Below are 19,420 nucleotides of genomic sequence, written 5' to 3'. Positions count from 1 at the left end.
GTGTTATATCTGAATCGTTCTATCTAAAGAATTTTAGTAAATGCCAATTAAAGGAAACTAATAGAAAACTGTATGTTATCAACGGCAACCGATTGAGTATTTTGGGCAAATTGCGAGTTTCGGTAAAATTAAATGGAATAGTGTCTGTCCAGTATCTTATCGTATTGCGTGGTGCGAATGATTTTGTCCCGCTTTTGGGACGGAGCTGGTTAGATACTTTCTTCGATGGATGGAGGAGAACCTTTTTGCAGCCGATGGCGCCAAATAATCAACGTATCAATGCGATGACAGATGAGAACACAGTAGAGGAAGTGATTAATGATGCAAAACGTAAGTTTCCAACACTTTTCGACAAAAACCTGATAAATCCCATTGTTGGATTTGAAGGTGATCTTATACTTAAGGATGACACGCCCGTGTTTCGGAAGGCGTATGAGGTACCGTTAAGATTAAGAGATAAGGTTGTAGAACATCTTGACTTACTGGAGAGAGATGGTATTATCTCGCCAATTGAAGCTAGTGAGTGGGCTTCTCCGGTTATCGTGGTAATAAAAAAGGATCAGGGGATTAGGCTTGTTATAGACTGTAAAGTCTCAATAAATAAGCTTATTATACCTTCTAAATATCCTTTGCCGCTTCCACAAGATTTATTTGCCGCACTCTCTGGGTCAAAAGTCTTTTGTTGTTTGGATCTCGCTGGAGCATACTCTCAGCTTTTGCTTTCGAAACGGTCAAAGAGATTTATGGTGATTAACACCATCAAAGGCCTATACGTTTATAACAGACTTCCACAGGGCGCCTCATCAAGCGCCGCAATTTTTCAAAAGGTGATGGACCAGGTTTTGAAAGGGCTTGATAAAGTATTTTGCTATCTAGACGACGTTCTTATTGCTGGGAAAGATTTTGAGGAATGCAGAAGTAAACTTTATTTGGTTCTAGAAAGACTTTTAGATACAATATTAAAGTGAATTTTAAAAATGCAAGTTTTTGTAGCTAATCTGCCTTACCTGGGTCATGTTTTGACAGATAACGGTCTTTTACCATGCCCAGAGAAAGTTGAAACTATCCGTGAAGCTCGTGCTCCGCGGAACGTTACGGAACTCAAGGCTTTTTTAGGTTTAGTAACTTATTATTCAAAATTCATTCCTAACTTATCTTCTCGAGTCAGAGTTCTTTACGAGCTTTTAAAAAAGAACGCTAGATTTGATTGGAACCATGATTGCGACTTGGTATTTAACCAATGTAAGCAATTTTTATTAAAACCAAGTGTTTTAGAATATTTTGACCCTGATAAACCTGTGGTCGTTGTTACTGACGCATGCAATTATGGTCTGGGCGGCGTGATCGCACATGAAATAAATGGTGAGGAAAAACCGATCTCTTTTACTTAATTTTCTCTTAACGACGCGCAGAAAAAGTACCCAATACTTCATCTAGAAGCATTGGCAGTTGTCAGCACAGTGAAAAAGTTTCACAAATTCCTGTATGGAAAAAAATTCACAATATATACAGACCATAAGCCACTTATTGGAATTTACGGAAAAGAGGGTCGTAATTCAATATCCGTCACTAGGTTGCAGCGATATGTGATGGAATTGTCAATTTATGACTACGAGATAATTTACAGGCCATCTGCTAGGATGGGCAACGCGGATTTTTGTTCGCGCTTTCCGGTTGCCACAGGTTGTTCCTTAGGTTGTTCCTAAGGATTTAGACAGAGATTATGTAAAAAGTCTTAATTTCTCCGGCGATTTCCCCATCGATTATAAGAAGATAGCGACTGAAACAAAAATGGATGAATTTCTCACAAAGATATTGGAATACTTACGGAATGGTTGGCCGGATCGCTTGGATAAAAGATTTGCAAATGTATTTTCACATCACCAGGACTTAGAGGAGGTTGAAGGATGCATATTATTCCAAGATAGAGTGGTCGTCCCAGAGTCGATGCAGAAAGATGTCATGAAGCTATTGCATCGTAACCACTCCGGCATGTTTAAGATAAAGCAACTGGCTAGGAGAACTGTTTATTGGTTCGGCATGAATGGGGATATCGAGAGATATGTTAAGACGTGTAGAGTTTGCCAAGAAATGACCCCAATTTCTAAGCCGCCTCCTTTTTCACCTTGGAAACCTACAAAAAAACCTTTCAGCAGGATCCACGCTGATTTTTTCTATTTCGAGAAAAAGGTTTTTCTAGTAGTAGTTGACAGTTTTACCAAGTGGGTAGAGGTTGAGTATATGCGAAATGGTACAGATCATACTAAGGTCAGAAAAGTTTTTCTCAATATTTTTTCAAGATATGGTTTACCAGACGTGCTTGTGACTGACGGAGGACCCCCATTTAATTCGGAGTATTTTATACAATTTTTTAAAAAAACAAGGTATTATTGTGATGAAAAGTCCAGCTCACCACCCACCAAGCAACGGTCAGGCTGAGCGCACAGTTCGGTTGGTTAAGGATGTTCTAAAAAAAAATTTCTTTTGGATCCAGAAATAAGAAGGTTGGATATCGATGAACAAATTTCTTTTTTTCTAATGAACTACAGAAACATTTGCCTTGGACCGGACAGCGCATTTCCTTCAGAACGTGTTCTCTCGTACAAACCAAAGACGACGTTGGATTTGATAAATCCAAAGCATAGTTTTAAACATAATTTGACAGAGTTAGATGATCAACAAAATGCATGCTCTATAAGCACAGATTGCACACACAGTACAATTACACCAACACGTTTGAAGAAGGGAGATTTGTTGTTTTATAAAAATCCTTATAAAACTGATATCAGACAATGGTTGCCAGCTAAATATCTGATGCACATTTCTCCAAATGTTTTGCAGACATCATTAAACGGTCGGATAATTTCGGCGCACAAGCGTCAAATTAAATTTGTGGAAGACTCTCGCCGACGATCTTTCCGTCGTTTTGTGTTTAATGGAGAGAGTCCAGCCATTTTAGCACAACCCAGCAGCAACACCAGCAATTTTGATGAATTTTCCGAAAGTGCCGGTCAAAGTAGGAAACGTAAAAGAAGTGAAGATGAGAGCGAAGACCTGATTCGGACTTTTATGGCTTCGCGGCCGAATCTCTTTGTTCGATGAGGAAGAGCTCGCCGGTACGACTTCCGTTCCTGCCTCAAATGTGGTCGAAGTCGATTGCCGCAGTATCGATGAGAGGCGAGCATCAAGTCGGACTGACGAAATGGAAAATATTCCGGAAGAGAATGTTCGAATATTCCGCGTAGAAGAACGGCCTCGACGTAGCAAAAGACAGACAGAAAAAAAGAAGAAAAAGAGACTATGTATATTATTGAAATAAAGTGATATGATCGAATTCTGTTTTAGTTTTGAAATTACGGTAGTTTAAAATGAAGACTCGAATATGCAAACACAGAATGAAAAGTTTGCTTTCTGAATGAGGGACCGACTGTTTACTTCGATAACATTTACTTCCAGGGTGCAGCAGCCGTAAAAAGTGTGGACAACAACCTTCCGTACACCATGTTTACGGTACTCGTCACTGAGTGGCGCTACCGGCGTTTCTATCTGTGTTGTTAAGCCTGCTACTCTATGTTCTGAGATTTTCGCAATTTTCACCATGAGCTCATGGAAGAATGGTAGTTGGGAATCGATAAAATGTATGGGAAAATCAAGTATTTTGCAAATTTATGGAAAATGGTGGTGATTTAGAAGAAAGTAGTGATAAGGAATGAAGTATGGGATGAAAAGATTATCTCCTGCACTTAGTTTGCACTGATTAGTAGTCTAATAGTGATGAAATTACGATTTTACTACCATTGAAAAAACGCCATCTCTTGCAATAATCGTTTTGACTGGTACCTTATTGTTACACTTAAGTTTTTTCAAGTAAAAAAAAATCTGAATTATAGTTTTAAGCATTGCTATCCTCTACTAGACTATTAACTTAAGGGGAAAAGAGTTGTAGTGGCAAGCGTAGATTACGCTATTCGGTAAAATAGCAGAACCCACCTTGAGGTTCTCTGAGCATACAGATATGTTTGAATAAACAGTTGTTACTAGATTGACCACGAACTCAGACGTTTTATTTTAAAACTAAAGAAGACTCTTTTCGATCAGTAAGCTATTACAAATTGATTGAACCTCCAGTTTTAAAGTTATTAAAACGTGTTTTCTCTTCAGCACGTAAACAAGAATATGATTGATTGAAATATTTTTTACTAGCAGACCCGACGAACTTCGTTTCGCTTAAAATTGATTTATTTTCTGATTACCGCGAGGGTGCCTTATTCTGCGCGGCTCCTAATTCTGCGCACTTTGATACTAAATATTTTTTTTTTAATTTTCATTGCTATTATTATTATATTTACTGACATGTCATCAAAAAGTTGGGAATTTATTGTTGTCATGGGCAGATAATAAGGCAATAAATTAGCGTTGATAAAGGGGAACATTAAGAAAAACAAAATTGGTAAAATTGAAAAATGTCACAAATGGGCTCCATTAGCAGCAGCGCTAAAACACACGTAAACTAATTTTTCTCGAATTTGAGCAAAAAAAGATTTTGACTCATTTTCTTTAAAGCGAAATGCAAAAGCAGACTATTTGCTACTTCAATATGATGAAAATCGGCTTTTAGAGTGTAATCTCTATCTTATAGAAAGCAATTTATGTTGCGCAGAATATGGCACAAAATTTACTTTCTGTTCCTAATTGTGCGCGCGGAATCGATAGGTACAATAAGCCCGGCTTGTCAACCCAAATTGGACGTAGCAACTGTTTTGGCAAGGAAACTTATTTCAAAATGCTGGAATAAAACAAGAAGAGCAAAAAATGCGAAGATAGATTATCCGGAAAGATACAAGGGATATTTGCTACTTGGCCTTGCTCTCCACTGGGCGTTTTTTAAACTTGGAGGTATCTAATCTAAATGTGTATATCACGTGACTAACACGAATAATTTTCCCTGAAAAATCAACATATTTTTTACTCGGAGATTTCCTTGGTTGGACTGGCATTCCGACATTCGAGAAAATAGCACTTTGGGCAATATTAGCTTTTATGTAGGACTGGTCTTATTATTCGCGGTGGATTACATTTATTTCCATTCCATATAAATATCCGATTTGATCGGAATAAAAAAATGCCTTATCAATGGCGAACTTTAGTAAGCAAGGCAAAACAGTGACTTGACCACTGACATGAACACAATAACCGATCTGGGAAGTTGTCTAACGGAAAAAAGGTATCGTCGAAAGGGTCGAAAGCAACTTGTGGCGAGCAATCGGAGAATGGACCTGAAAAATGAATAAGATCTTTGTGCATATACATCACACACACATACACGAGTACACAGGCATCATCTCAATTCATCGCAGCTGAGTCAATTGGGTTTGGGTCTAATTCGCCAGGTCTTATATTAAAGTTCGTTTTGGAGCAGAAGTTTTTTGTATACTTAGCGTACAAGAACAGTAAAATGTTGTAGCCAGATAGACTTTAGGAAACCTACATGGTACTAAAAACGTGCAAAAGTAATGAAATATTTGTATAAATGTTTAAAACCATTTCATGAGACAAAAAATTACCCAAACTGAGTTTCTATTATTGTGCGCAGAATTATAGGAACATTGTGCGCAGAATATGGAACATTTCAAAATACAGTCAAACCTCCATGAGTCGATGTTCTATGACTCGATTTCGACTCACGGAAGCAAATTTTGCTATGTTGAAAAATATTTTCTGGGTTACTGTGATGGTTCCTTTAAACAGCTTCCCATGGATTTTATATTCCACATCTCGATATTTCCATTAGTCGATGGTCCCTTCAATATCGACTCATGGAGGTTTGACTGTATGTGCGCAGAATTAGGAATCATATGGCAATTTACAAATTGATTAATGATATATGTTCTTAGTCAATTTAATCAAAATTTTCATGATTCATAGTCTTCCATGGATTATAGTTACACATCTTAAATGCGCAGAATATGGTACCTCCACGGTACTTCTCGAGTTATGAAGAAAATTGATGTTTCATTTGTATGAGGGGCCGCTTTGCAGAGGGGGGGGGTCTCGAACCATCTTAAGGCTCAAGTTACCGTCATTCAGTCAAAGCAGCCACGTGCTCGTGCCATCCCCAGTAATAAAATCACCAACCGAGGAGAAAAAGAAGTTTCTAGCTGAATGGGGAATGTATTTTTGTTTCAAAACTACATCATCCAATAGCGAAAACATAACTATATCCGGTGGATGCTTCATTTGGTTGTATTTTACTTTAGTTTAAAAAAAACTGCCTTTTGCGACAATTTTTTCCAAAACGAGAAATCGACGATTTACTCTCACGCTCGTGCCACGAGCGTGAGAGTAAATCGTCAATTTCCCCTCTTGGGAAAAATGTTGAAAAGGCAGTTTTTTTTTTAAACTAAAGCGAAATACAACCAAATGAAGCATCCATAGTATATAGTTATATAGCACATATATATAGGATATAGTTATGTTTTCGCTATTGGATGATATAGTTTTGAACCAAAAATACATCCCCCATCCAGCTGGAGATTGCGTTTTCCCCTCGGTGGGTGGTTTCATTACTGTGGTGGTACGAGCACGTGGCTGTCTTTCTCGTCAATGACTGGATGACGGTAATTTGAGCCTTAAGAACCTTCCCCGGCCCCAAAAACCTCTGCATTCAAATTTTCACGTCGATCGGCTCAGTAGTTTTGAAGTCTATAAGGTTCAGATAGACATAAATTTATTTTTGTGTATATACTAGCAGACCCGACGAACTTCGTTTCGCCTAAAAATTGATTTATTCTCTGATAAGATCTCGAACTATGCAGAAATTTCTGTTTTATTTGTATGGGAGCCCCCCTTTCCAAAAGTTGGGAGGAATCTCCAATCATCTTAAAAAAGTTCCCCGGCCCCAAAAACCTCTGTCTATAAGGTTCAGTCAGACAGAAAATTATTTTTATGTATATAAAAATATAGAAAATATATTGAAGATTAAGGGGGCCGTGGATTGATCGTCAACGAGGCCGCGACACTGAAAAGATTGGGAACCACTGCTATTTAAAGTACAATTTCTAGAAAAAAGCTGAAAATACACAAAACACGGTGAAAAAAGCACATGTAAAGTGGAATGAGCGATTCTATATTACGGATTACCTAATTTTAGAGATGAAATTGCTTTATCTGACGCAGTTAAGAAACCAGCAGACCCCCTCCTGACCAATTTTCTGGCTCCGTTACTGATTGAGATCTTGTTATAAAGCTTAGTCTCTCTAACTCAATATTCTGTGCCTTGAAACTCAAGTTGGTCACTGGCTGGTCTTTGATGAATCGGAAGTGATTAAAACTTCATATAAATTTGAACATCAATTCATTTCTATTTTTGCGCTTTTGCATAATCCAACGATTCTATGGATTTCCCCTCAATATATTTCCCCAGAACGACCAGAATATTTTCTTTTTTGTCTTCATTAACGAGACTTTCAGCCCACAGTAGTTATAATTAAATATGGACGAATGTTGAGTTTGGGATAAGATTTATGTCTCACATAAGGCTATGATACATCATCATTATCTTAACCCTTAAAGGCGCAATGTTGTTTTAAAATAACAAACCGAAAATACGTTTAATGTTAATAATTTTAATGGTAGTTTACGCTGAAAATACTTTCGACGATTTCTAAAAAAGTCGCCTTGCGCCATTAAGGGTTAAAGGATTTTGAAACCGAATATTATTCGGAAACTCCTGATTGATCCATGGAGCAGATAATATGGCTATTAATTAAAAAAAAAAACACTTGCTCCTTACCTGTAAAATAGCATTTTCGGTTTTATTTTTAATTTCACAAAGATCGTAATTATTCCATTAAGTGTATTTATGAAGCATTCCTCAAATTTTCCTCGAAAGCTGATGACAAACCAACAATGATGCAAAATGTGAAGATTCCTACTTGAACACGATCGTGTCCAACATCGCTCCCAAACACTGTACAATGTTGTTCGACATGAGCGTATCAACTTTCTCCTCCAGATGTCTTTTCGGGTCCTGCTTGCCTACATTCTTGATGGCCAGCTGTTCAGGGGTCATCTTTTCCTCGTCTTCCAAAGCCTAGAAACGCATCATTTTTAGTATATCTCATCAATAAAAATTGTCAGCAAAATTACCTTATTGTAGTTCTTAGCTAGCTCCAACATTTCGCTGATTGTGCTCTCATTGATACTACAATGTTCCTGATAGTTGGCCAATGTCAAACCATCCATCCAGGATTTTTTATGCAGATTGAGCAGCATTTTCTGCTCCAATTCGTTTTTCCTATAGTTAATGCTGATTGAGTAGTAGTGACGATTCAGTCCGTGGATCAGAGCTTGAACCGAGGGTTTCTGCAAGTGACCCAGATTGGATGTGGTTTGCCTCGGTTCCTGACCCAGAACCAACATATTAGGATTGATCAACCGAAATGCATCGATGACCACTTTTCCTTTCACTGATTGAATTGGATCGACTACCACGGCAACCGCACGCTCCGAGAGAGCTTCAAACGATTGCTGCGTATTGATATCCACGCCCGAAAGCCAACAGCCAAATCCTGGATGTGAGTGGTACCAACCGACGACCATTTCCGGCCGCCCAGTTTGTTTCAACATGTCCAACATCTTAGCTTGGAATACTGGATCGACGGCTTCAACGGAGACTCCCGTTCCGGTCTGTGGCATGGCGAAAACGTCGATGACCTGAACCGTGTAGTCATCCACGAATTCCCCTGAGAGGAGGAAAACATAATTTTAATAAATCGTTTCTATTGTAAATAAATATCCCGAGCACATTTGGCTTGCAGTGTTAAACTTTTACTATGGGCAGATAATCGAGTGCGCGTAATACTCTACTTCCCCCTACGAAAATGCAGATTTATGTTCTACTCACCCAGCATCAGACCCATAACCTCCATTGGAACACCAGCTCGGCCGTGTTTGAGCATCTTCAGCAATGCCAACGAAGAAATGTAGACCTGTTCTGCTGTATCTACAACCGGGGCATCCGTCGGTGGCGGAGCTTGCGTTAATCCGGGCATAGCCCCACCAAGTCGAAGGAGACGATCCATATCTTAGCACAAGGCAGCGGAAAACACTTTTACTCAATTGATTACTGTAAACAAAGTTGGCCGTGTTAACAACTGAAATAATCGATAATTGCCGCAGTTGAGTAAATAAATATCTACCAAATTTTTAAACAAAATTCTAGCACAAGAATCCAAATCAGAGTCGAAGATGACTTTCGCGTTTCGTTGTTACCGTTCCGGATAGTTTGACAGTTAGTTGTGAATGTGCAAGTAAGCGAGTGAAGTTGGCTGCGATGGAAGAACGCCGTAATTTTCGTAATTTTACACCGTTCTTCCATTGTTCCAGTGATGCCAACCTAATGCCAACCACCCACACGGATAAAAACAAAAAAGCTAAAACGATTAAATTGTAATCTAAAACCATATTCGGTCTATCCACTCATTGCGATGCTTAAAGTGATTGTAAGCTTTGGATGATTAATTCAAGTTTAATCATTGAAAATGATTATTCAAATTTTATTCCATGTTGAAGATTTAATGCGTTGTATTCTGCGAAACTTTTGTTTTACAGTGCAAAATAAAAACAATTAGGAATTTTAATCATCATGGCATCATCAAGAGAACTCGGAAGCTCGGAAGGTTTTTTTTATTTAACAACTTTAGACATTTAGATTAAAAATGCGTTGCGATGGAATGGGCATAGTAGCGGCCACTCATCATAACATATAAATAACCCGTGCTCTGAGACTTGCTCGCGAATCCGTTCAAAAGGTTATGCTCCCAGACAATGTGTTGTTGCCTACTGCGGTGCAGCTCCCGGAGGAACGATGAGGAAGCTATCAAGCCGTCGTTCCGTCGTCGCATCATAAATTTCCACCTGTAGAAAAGGTGAATTAAAAAACGTCAGTATCGCAAGGAGTCCTTTGAAAAGATGATTGAAAGCTACCTATGAATCGTAGAATAAATATGTGCATGACAGAACGAAAACCGGCGAGTGTCCATCGTCATTCTGTGCGTTCCGCTCGTCCAACCGATTACCGCTGCCCCTGATCGTCACCTTCGAAGTTTCTTTTAAAGATGATGAATAGTAATCCCATGGCAGTAAGATCACCGACAAATTTATCGAAGTCCACGAAGAGCAGCACAAAAACCTTTTCTTAATTGCCGAAAAAACGCGATAGAAAAAAAAAACTTAAGCGATGGCAGCTCGCAAAACCTCGTAATGGGGACTTGATAATCAATTTAGGGAATATATTTCAGGAAAGCATTTCAATGCTTAAAAGAAATCAAATTTTTAATCTTCGGGATGATTAAAAGTTGAAAAATATTGGAGAGGAATAAATAATAAGCTAAATGGCTTTTTCATTTTTCTCCGTGCAGATTACGATTTTGGTTCTGTGGTCTGTTCAAATATTACGTTTCGCAAAAAAAAAGTTGTTTCCAAGAACTCCCCTCTGACTCGTAACAGATTCATGAGAGTTTTCATTACCACCCCCATCTCTAGCGCATAACGTAACAAATACGATTTTTAATTAAAAAACATCAATACCAGTAGACTTTGTTGCACGATGCGGTATGACGAGTCAGCCTAGGGCTAGGGGACCCCTAACCTCCCCCTCGTAACACTTTTTGTATGGAAGGTTAATTATTTTTGTATGGATCGTAACGCTCGGCTTGACCCCCTCCCTCACTCTTCAACGTTACGTAACTTGTGAAAGCACTACAAAAGCCTCTCTAATAAAAAGACAAAAAAAATGCACGATGCTGCAACATGTGAATATGATTATAAAGGGGAAATGACGGCTTTGGCAGGTTTTGTTCTATTATTGGCAGGGGGTTTTCTACAACCAAATATGCTCAAATTTGGCCTTAACATTCTTTGCATATCAAAGAATATTGTGGCCAAATTACATAAAATTTGGTCAGCAAAAACCCCCTGACAATAATACAGTAGCCGTTCGATAACTGCAAAATGATTACTTTTCAGTTAACGAATGCCGTTCGATAACTGCAACGCATTTTAGACGTCAAACGGTTGACAATCAACGTCAGATGCAACAAAAGAGCATCTAAAGCCCCAAACGCAATACAACGGAACGGCGACGGAAACGGCAAATTTGACAGAAAATATATGGGCTAACTGTCAAATTTTCCGTTTCCGTCGCCGTTCCGTTGTATTGCGTTTGGGGCTTAAATGTGCGGCACAATGAAGTTGTCATTGAGTTTGACATCAGTTTGAAGTTTAGCGGTCCGATAATTGGAAAACTGTTGCAACTATCGAATTGCAGTTAAAAAGCATTGCAGTTAAATGACTTGCAGTTATCGAACGTCTACTGTAGAACAAAACCTGCCAAAGCCGTCATTCCCCCTACATCAGGGGACTGAAGAGAAGGCTAATACGCCTACCCACCATTCATTCAATATGGCGTACAATGTTTTTGTTTTAATTTCGTTTCATTCATGATAACAAAACTTCGGAAGTATCGACGAGCTATTATTCGACATAAAGAAGCCATACAAACACAATAGGCTCGATACAACCAATTGCAAGTTTTCGCCAGGAGAAGTTAAATGCCGATAATTAGCACTAACTGCGTACGAAACAATCACCCAAAATGTGCGCTGAATTCGGGTATACTACCCAGAAACTGGGTACCAACAGAAATACCAAACAAATAACTTCTCAGGACCGAAGTAACATTTTTTCATGAATTAATTTGAGTACTGCAATCAAAAGCTTTCATATTGGTCTGTTGATTGCAATATTCAAATTCTTACCTAATTTTTCAAAAGGACCTAAGTAACATTTTTCCATGAATTAATTTGAATATTGCAATCAACAGACCAATATTAAAGCTTTTGATTGCAGTACTCAAATTAATTCATGAAAAAATGTTACTTCGGTCCTTTTGAAAAGTTAAGCGAGAACTCATTCATGAAATAATGTTACTAAGGTCCTTTTAAAAAGTTAAGCGAGATATATGTGTGCACACCAGAGGAGCGACATCCAATTTTTTTACTATGGATTTTGACAGGTTTGCCTGTTCGTTCTTTTTTGGGTGATAAATTTATCCCCCAGTGTCAAATTACCCCAATACTGATTTATTTTGCAATAGTATGTGCGCGAATTTTGAATGTTTTCGTTTTTACAGGAGAATATGATGCAAAACGCCCATGCCACTTAATAATGCAACATGATACAATCATGATTTAATAGGGAAAAAAAGGAACAAATTATAAATTAAAACTATTTTACACTCGATTCCTTGCTTTAAACTTAAGAATGTTCAACTTATTTGCTCATTTCTTCAGAATGCTACTTTCACAAGGTACACACTTATCTCATTTCACCGTATTCGGTAAATTTTACCGAAATCTCAACAGCAGAACTGTTCGGTAATTTATTTTACAGATTTTTGTATTTTTTCCATTGCTCAACTGTCAAAACCACCGAAAATCAGTTAAATTATTTACCGAACAGTTCTGCTGTTGAGATTTCGGTGAAATTTTACCGAATTCGGCGATTTATTTTAAGTGTGTACTGTCTATGCTTTTGTTCGTTTTATATCATGTTCACCCTCGTAATTGTTTATGTTGCATTCGCAGTGCACTCGTATTGGTGACTTAGAAAAGATGTGACAAAGATGGCGTAGCTTGTCATCCCCGTGGTGCACACGGATAAATTTTGGCAGTTACGTCAAATGTTGGTCTGGAAATATCAAGGGGAGAAGGCGGAGCACTGAATCCCTACCCCGACATGTGCTGGTTCTAAACTGTAAACAACAGTGTTAATTCTCTACCACCTTTTTGTTATGGCGAGGGAATTTTTATGCACACTTTTGTTCTCGATATTTTATCAAAATTAAACACTCAATCATGTAGCAATATAACGATGTGGTATGCTTAAGATACCTGCTTGATTTAAGGGACTCGAAAAATAATTTATTGGCAGTAACTAACCGAATATAAAAATGTTCGCATTAACGATTGCGCCCTAACAGTGGTTCTAAGCTTCGATGCCTTCGAAGCAGAGTACACGAGCTTTGTTCGCCAGTGACAGGCGTATAAGGCCCTTGGGAAATATATATACTTTTTTACCCATTAATGTAGTTTTGTAGGTAACCGTGTAGGTTCGTGCGGTGTAATTTTGACAACGTCAAAAATACGAACATCAACATTTTGAAGTGGCGATTCAACCAATCAGAACACAGAAACGTGTTTATTTTCGATAATCGTCACCACAAATCGTGTTTTGTGGGAGAAATAAAATCACTTCCAAGTTTTCTGGCAAAACGAAACCACATCGATCCAGATAATAAGCTCTGTGTACATCAATTTTAGTGATAAATAGTGTACTTTTTAATTTTTAATCGGAAATGAAGACTGAAACATTCTACCTTCTCGCCATTGCGGGGACAATAATGCTTGCGACGGTGACCTCCGGTCAACATCCGGCAGCTCGACCGATCAACCCAAAAGAGGTGAAGTGCCTTGTCTGCAAAGCTACCATGAACGAAATGGAACTGGCCGTTGGGAAAATTGATCCCAAGAAAAAGATCGATGTCGGCGATTACCGGCTAGATGCCACCGGAGATTCTAAGAAGAAGAAAACCATTCTATATGCCAAGTCCGAGATGTATCTGACCGAATTGATGGAGAGCGTGTGTGACCGCATGGACGATTATGCAAAGGCCCGGTACAAGAAAAACGGTCGGCCAATGGTGCTTAAAATGATGACCGAAACCGGTATGAACCCTCTTATGTCCGAGGTGGACTTTGTTCAGGAGGGAGATTTAAATAAAAGCTTGAAGCATCTGTGTCTGGAAGTGGTAGAAGACCACGAGGAGGAAATTATAAAGATGTTCCAACAAGAGGAAGTCGTGAAAGATACGGACATTAAATTGTGCTCACAGGTGGCCAATATTTGCAACGAACTACCGATCGAGGAAGATTACGAATATGAGGGGGATGACGAGCGAGACGAGCTCTAAGTTGAGAGAGCATGTGCAATGTGCAACGAATCAGACTACAAGATTGTGCTACAAGCCTGGATAGTAGGACTAAATGTCGAACAAAACCGTACCATCAGAGTAGATTAAAGTTTAAAAACCATAGAAGCATTTTTATTGTTGCTTTGTTTAGAAACAAGAAGCATGATATTTATAAGATATTGCTGAATAGATGGAGTTTAGTAAAACCTTTATAGGACTTTGTATTTGAAATTGAAAAATCCTCTTACATTCCCTAAGGTGGATATCTTAGACCATAGTTTTCCAACCTGGTGGATCTCTCAGCATGTGCAAATCTTATGGAAGGGGGTCGTAAAGCTATGTCTTAGACCATAGATTCCCAAACTAGGTCGCAACCGCCATGGGTCGTGGGATGGTCATAGGTGGGTCGAGAGAAACATGCTTTAGTCTCTACATATTATTTTAAATAGTCTATACCTCGGCCGAACTGTTCGTTGTCAGAAGGCGATACCGTTAGACATTCACTATACGCTCTGTGCTAAACCTTTTAGCCCAGCATGACCCAAATAGGATACGGATAAGATAAAAATAGAGATAACACAAAAACTAGTATATAATAATGTACCACGTGTAACGTTTAATAAATGATTGTTGCACTAACTTTCCTAAGCTTTTACCCCGCAATGAGGCGAATAGAAACACAAAACACTTACTAACGTACAATAGAGCTTGCTAAAGTTTAATCATCTTTCTCTTTCAACCGCATAAGAAGGATAGCACAGACAAACAGACATAACACTCGTAAAATCATCATCGTTTACTGATTTACTGGTCAATTTAAATAATCATTAGTTGGTCAATCGGTCACTTGTGACGCGCGCATCGGATTTGCTCGGGTTTGACGTTTGCTCACTACCGCCATCTGGTTCGTGATTTGCCCAGCTTAGTGAAAATCACAGATGTCGTTAGTGTTTGTACGACGATGAATTTGATGAGCAAATGTTCAATGTGTTATGTCTGTTTGTCTGTAAGGATAGGCTTTGTTTCAAATCCTATCTTAGACATACATGTTCATTATAGAATTAGAGGTGAAAGTATAGACACAGACAAACAGACGTAACAGCTTCAACATTTTTCTGAAAAATCCATCGCTGAACTCCTTAACCACCATCTTGCGAGCATGTTACACGAAACCATGTTTTGTATGACATCGTCGCCAGAAGGCGCTGGAGTGAAATGTCAAACTCGAAGCATTACGACACAAGCGTCTCTAGTTGTGAAATACGCAATCAATCAAATTCAAATTGATCGTTGAAGTCATGATCGATGGTAATTTCTCTAGTGTTACGTCTGTTTGTCTGTGGTATAGAATTGATAGTTCCGTTAGGATACGGTATGCATCATGAAGAATGTTTTATAGAAGTCGATTTGAAAGCGAGCGGAGGGCAATAATACTAAGTATACGTAAAGGCTATATAATCTATCCAAAACCAAACTTTTGATAGAAGGCTCGGAGACCCATAGTGTTATATACCAATCGACTTTGCTCGATGAATTGAGGTTATGTCTGTTTGTGTGTATGTGTGTTCTACTTCTTCTTCTTCTTATTGGCATTACATCACCACACTGGGACAAAGCCACCTCACAGATTAGTGTTCATTAAGCACTTTCACAGTTATTAACTGCGAGGTTTCTAAGCCAAGTTACTATTTTTGCATTCGTATATCATGAGGCTAGCACGATGATACTTTTATGCCCAGGGAAGTCGAGACAATTTCCAATCCGAAAATTGCCTAGACCGGCACCGGGAATCGAACTCGAACATGGTCTTGCTTTGTAGCCGCGCGTCTTACCGCACGACTAAGAAGGTGTATGTGTGTATTATGGCCAAAATACTATTTTCTTTGCGCAAAACACGAAAAAGGCACCAACACCGCTAGGTGGATTAATCAGAGTTTGATGGAGCGTTCAGAGGTAACCGCGCAGTTGCCTGCCCTTATCACCGCTTGTTGCTCCGACTTTCGGTTGTTAACAACAACCACCTCAGTCTTGTGGTGAGCCAGTTCTAACTTCCTGGAACTCATCCACTCCTCCACAATTGCGATCGAGTGGGCTGCAGTCAACTCCACCTCTTCGATCGATTCGCCGTAGACCTCCAGCGTAATATCGTCAGCGAAGCCGACCGGGAACGTCAACCTCAAGACACCGTCGTACAAGACGTTCCATAACACCGGACCCAGTATGGAACCTTGTGGAACTCCTGAGGTTATGTCAACGCACTTCCGACCAGCCTCCGTGTCGTATACCAGTACTCGATTCTGGAAGTAGCTTCCGAGAATCTTGTACAGGTATTCGGAAATTCCAAGACGCCGGAGCGCATCTGCAATAGCTACCCAACTGGCACTATTGAATACATTCCTCACGTCGAGAGTCACTACTGCACAATAGCGAACTCCCCTCCTCTTACGCTGGATAGCTATCTCCGCGGATTTGTTAACCGACAAGATAGCTTCTACGGTCGACTTACCCTTTCGGAAGCCAAGCTGGTTACTCAATAGACCATCCGCACCCTCCGTGCGTATCAACAACCTGTTGAGGATGATCTTCTCGAGCACCTTCTCCGCCGTATCAATCAGGCATATCTATTGGTCTATATGCCGACGGATCCCCCGGTGGTTTTCCCACCTCTGGCTATAGGACCAAGCTCTGCCTTTTCCAGGCATGGTGGCATCGCATGCACGCGAGAGTACTGTTACCAGCTGCTCGCCACTCAGACCGAGAGTATTGTCCTCGCGGCAGAGCGCTTCCTTAAACACCTCGTCGTCAAAGTATGATGTCTTCCACATACGAGGGCTAGGCCTCGCCCCTTCTTCCGTCCGCTGAATGCTGGTCGTATAGTCGATACTGTAGCGAACCGCTAGGTGGTCGCTGTGAGAGTAGCCATCATCTACCCTCCAGTTCGAACTACTCGTTTGGCCAGGGCTCCAGAACGTAACGTTGATAATCGACTCGGCACCGTTCCTAATGCCCCGGTACTTTTGGTACCGACATTAGCCAAGTCCACATCCAACATGGCCAGTGGTTCCAGCAGGATCTGCCTCCGTTGATTTGTGGATCGGCTTCCCCATCCCACGGCCCAAGCGTTGAAGACTCCGCTATAACCACCGGCCTACGCCCCATCAAGTTAGCCGTTAAACAATCCAGCATACGACGACCGAACTGCTCGATCGACCATCGAGGAGGCGCATAGCAGCTGCAGAAGAAGACCCTGTTGACTTTGGCAATGATGAAGCCCTCGAAGACACCAACTCTTGGACTGGGTATTTCCCCGTTGTCCTTATCGCCGCCATTTTAGACCCATCGGTGACCCAATTATCGTTCCTGGCGGGTACCCGGTAAGGATCTGCTATGATGGACATCCGTCCAGCTTTGCTGGAACAAATCAAACAGTTGGGAGGATTCGTGCAGCATTGTGCCTTATGTCCCTCCAATCCGCAGCGTCGACAGAGCTTGCTTCTGTCAGGGCCTTTTGCCCCGGTTCTAGGCACTTGAAGCAAACTTCGGGTTGCTCGTATATGCCCACAGTAGAGGTGTGCGCCGGTCCGATATTCGTCGGCGGCGGCGTTTGTCAGAATTTCGGTCGGCGGCGGCGGCGTTTTCGGCGTCACGCCGAAGACCATTTTACCCGGCGGCGGCGGCGGCGCGAATCGGCGTGGCGATTTTTTCATTACGTTTTTCTAAGATTTTTTTTTTGCGTTTTTTCGGGATATTTTCAAGACATTAAATAAAGATTTTTTTAAATTTTCGCATGAAAAATCTAATGAACTTCTCCAGAAAAATCTGGAGAAAACCCAAAATTTGGAAAATATTTTCGGATTGTTTGAAGTTTCGAGAAATCTTTGGAATTACCAAGAGAAGCTTTTTTGAGTTCCCAAATAAAATTGTTTGGAATTTCAGCAGAAAATTTGTCACAATTTACATGAGAAACTTCAAAATTTTTACAAAAAAATGTTCTTAACTTCTATAGGAAAAACTTCGGAAATTTATAAAAATTTCTTGTTGAGTTTCTGTTGAGTATTCTTCCAAATTTGCACAGAACATTTTTGATAATTGTAGTAGAGTGCGGCTGGTTGAATGAGTGTTTTACCGTTGGCTTTCTCAGTCAGTCATAACTGAAAGTCGTTTAACTGCAATGCTTTTAACTGCATTTCGAAAGTTACATCAGTTTTACAGTTATCGAACAGCTGAGCTTCAAAACTATGTCAAAGTCGATGATAACTGCATAGCGGTGAACAATCAGCTGCACTTCTATTTTGACGACGTCTGACAATTGTTTGACGTCTAGAATGCGTCATGTTGCAGTTATCGAACGACTAGTGTATTGTCCGTAAGAAATTCTTGGAAAATTCCATTGGCCGAAAGCTGTATGTCGGAACTGGTAATTTGGCCGAAAAAGTCGTTTTCCTTATCAGGTCGTTTGGCCGAATAGGCCATCTGCCCAAAAATGCCGTTTGGCCGATATGGTCGTTTGATAGAATGGGTCATTTGTCCGAAAATGTCGTTTAGGCCAACAGGTCAAACGGCCAAATGTCAATCACTGAATTAGTAATTTAGTCCATAATATCCATCCGTTTGACCTAATGACATTTACGTTGAAAAGACTGTTGAACGAAATTTCGTACCTCTCTACTTTTGAGTCGATCCTGGCATTTAAGCCAAGAGCCCATCTAACCAAATCCCATTAAGCCGAATTGGGTCCTAAGATAAAGAATCAAAATTCGATTTTCTTTCAAGGAACGACGAAGCTAATCATCCTGAACGCATTCGTTTTTACTCCAACTCAAAAGTCACAAGGAACATTGTTTAATTTGAAATTGAAAAATAGATGGAAAATGCTCTCTCGACATTTTTGGTCTTGTTTGACGTACGGAATTATATGATTCAAACGTACTAGCAAAACACCGCAGGGCACTTGACTTAACCTTTGACAGTTAATATATGGGCCTGACATTTTGGGTTGATGGTTCATTCGTTCTAAAATGTTGCCTTTTCAGCAACAAACGTTGCTTAGTCCGAAACATGTCTTCAAAAGTCTCATTTTTACAGACTTAGACTATTATCAAAATTTGTATAACATCGGTTCATGTATTCTTGACTGATGCACTATCGTTTGCAACCATAAACGATGTAGGGCTTTGGGACCCAACTGAACGTGTTTATCCGAAACAGGTAAAAATGGTTTGACCAAAGATGCATTTTACCGAAAACGACATACAGTCGAAATGGACATTCAGCCGAACTGGTAATTTGGCCGAAAAAAATCGTTTAACCAAATAGATCATTTGACCGAAAATGGTGTTTGGTAGGAATGGTAATTTGACCCCACAATTTCCTTTCTGCAAAATAACC

General features: G+C 39.9%; 2 protein-coding genes across 3 annotated transcripts; one reads left to right on the top strand and one right to left on the bottom strand.

The window, feature by feature from the left end:
- Nucleotides 1–7,788: 7,788 nt before the first annotated feature.
- On the bottom strand, nt 7,789–9,339 carry LOC134217267 (26S proteasome non-ATPase regulatory subunit 14). Of its 2 annotated transcripts, XM_062696031.1 has the most exons (4): nt 9,201–9,339; nt 8,906–9,127; nt 8,149–8,744; nt 7,789–8,092 (listed from the first exon to the last, which is right to left on the bottom strand). In XM_062696031.1, the coding sequence occupies exons 2-4, from the start codon at nt 9,081–9,083 to the stop codon at nt 7,931–7,933; spliced, it is 936 nt and encodes a 311-aa protein (XP_062552015.1). In that variant the 5' UTR covers nt 9,084–9,127; nt 9,201–9,339; the 3' UTR covers nt 7,789–7,930. The 2 variants fall into 2 exon arrangements, with proteins under 2 accessions (XP_062552015.1, XP_062552016.1); XM_062696032.1 differs by lacking the exon at nt 9,201–9,339 and having other exon boundaries at nt 8,906–9,194.
- A 3,884-nt stretch (nt 9,340–13,223) lies between these two features.
- Nucleotides 13,224–14,242, top strand: LOC134217266 (protein seele). Its single transcript, XM_062696030.1, has one exon. The coding sequence runs from the start codon at nt 13,418–13,420 to the stop codon at nt 14,030–14,032; it is 615 nt and encodes a 204-aa protein (XP_062552014.1). The 5' UTR covers nt 13,224–13,417; the 3' UTR covers nt 14,033–14,242.
- Nucleotides 14,243–19,420: the final 5,178 nt, after the last annotated feature.

The sequence above is a fragment of the Armigeres subalbatus genome, chromosome 2, assembly GCF_024139115.2.
Source record: "Armigeres subalbatus isolate Guangzhou_Male chromosome 2, GZ_Asu_2, whole genome shotgun sequence".
In the NCBI taxonomy this organism is placed as follows: domain Eukaryota; kingdom Metazoa; phylum Arthropoda; class Insecta; order Diptera; family Culicidae; genus Armigeres; species Armigeres subalbatus.
This window is presented reverse-complemented; position numbering and strand designations above follow the sequence as displayed.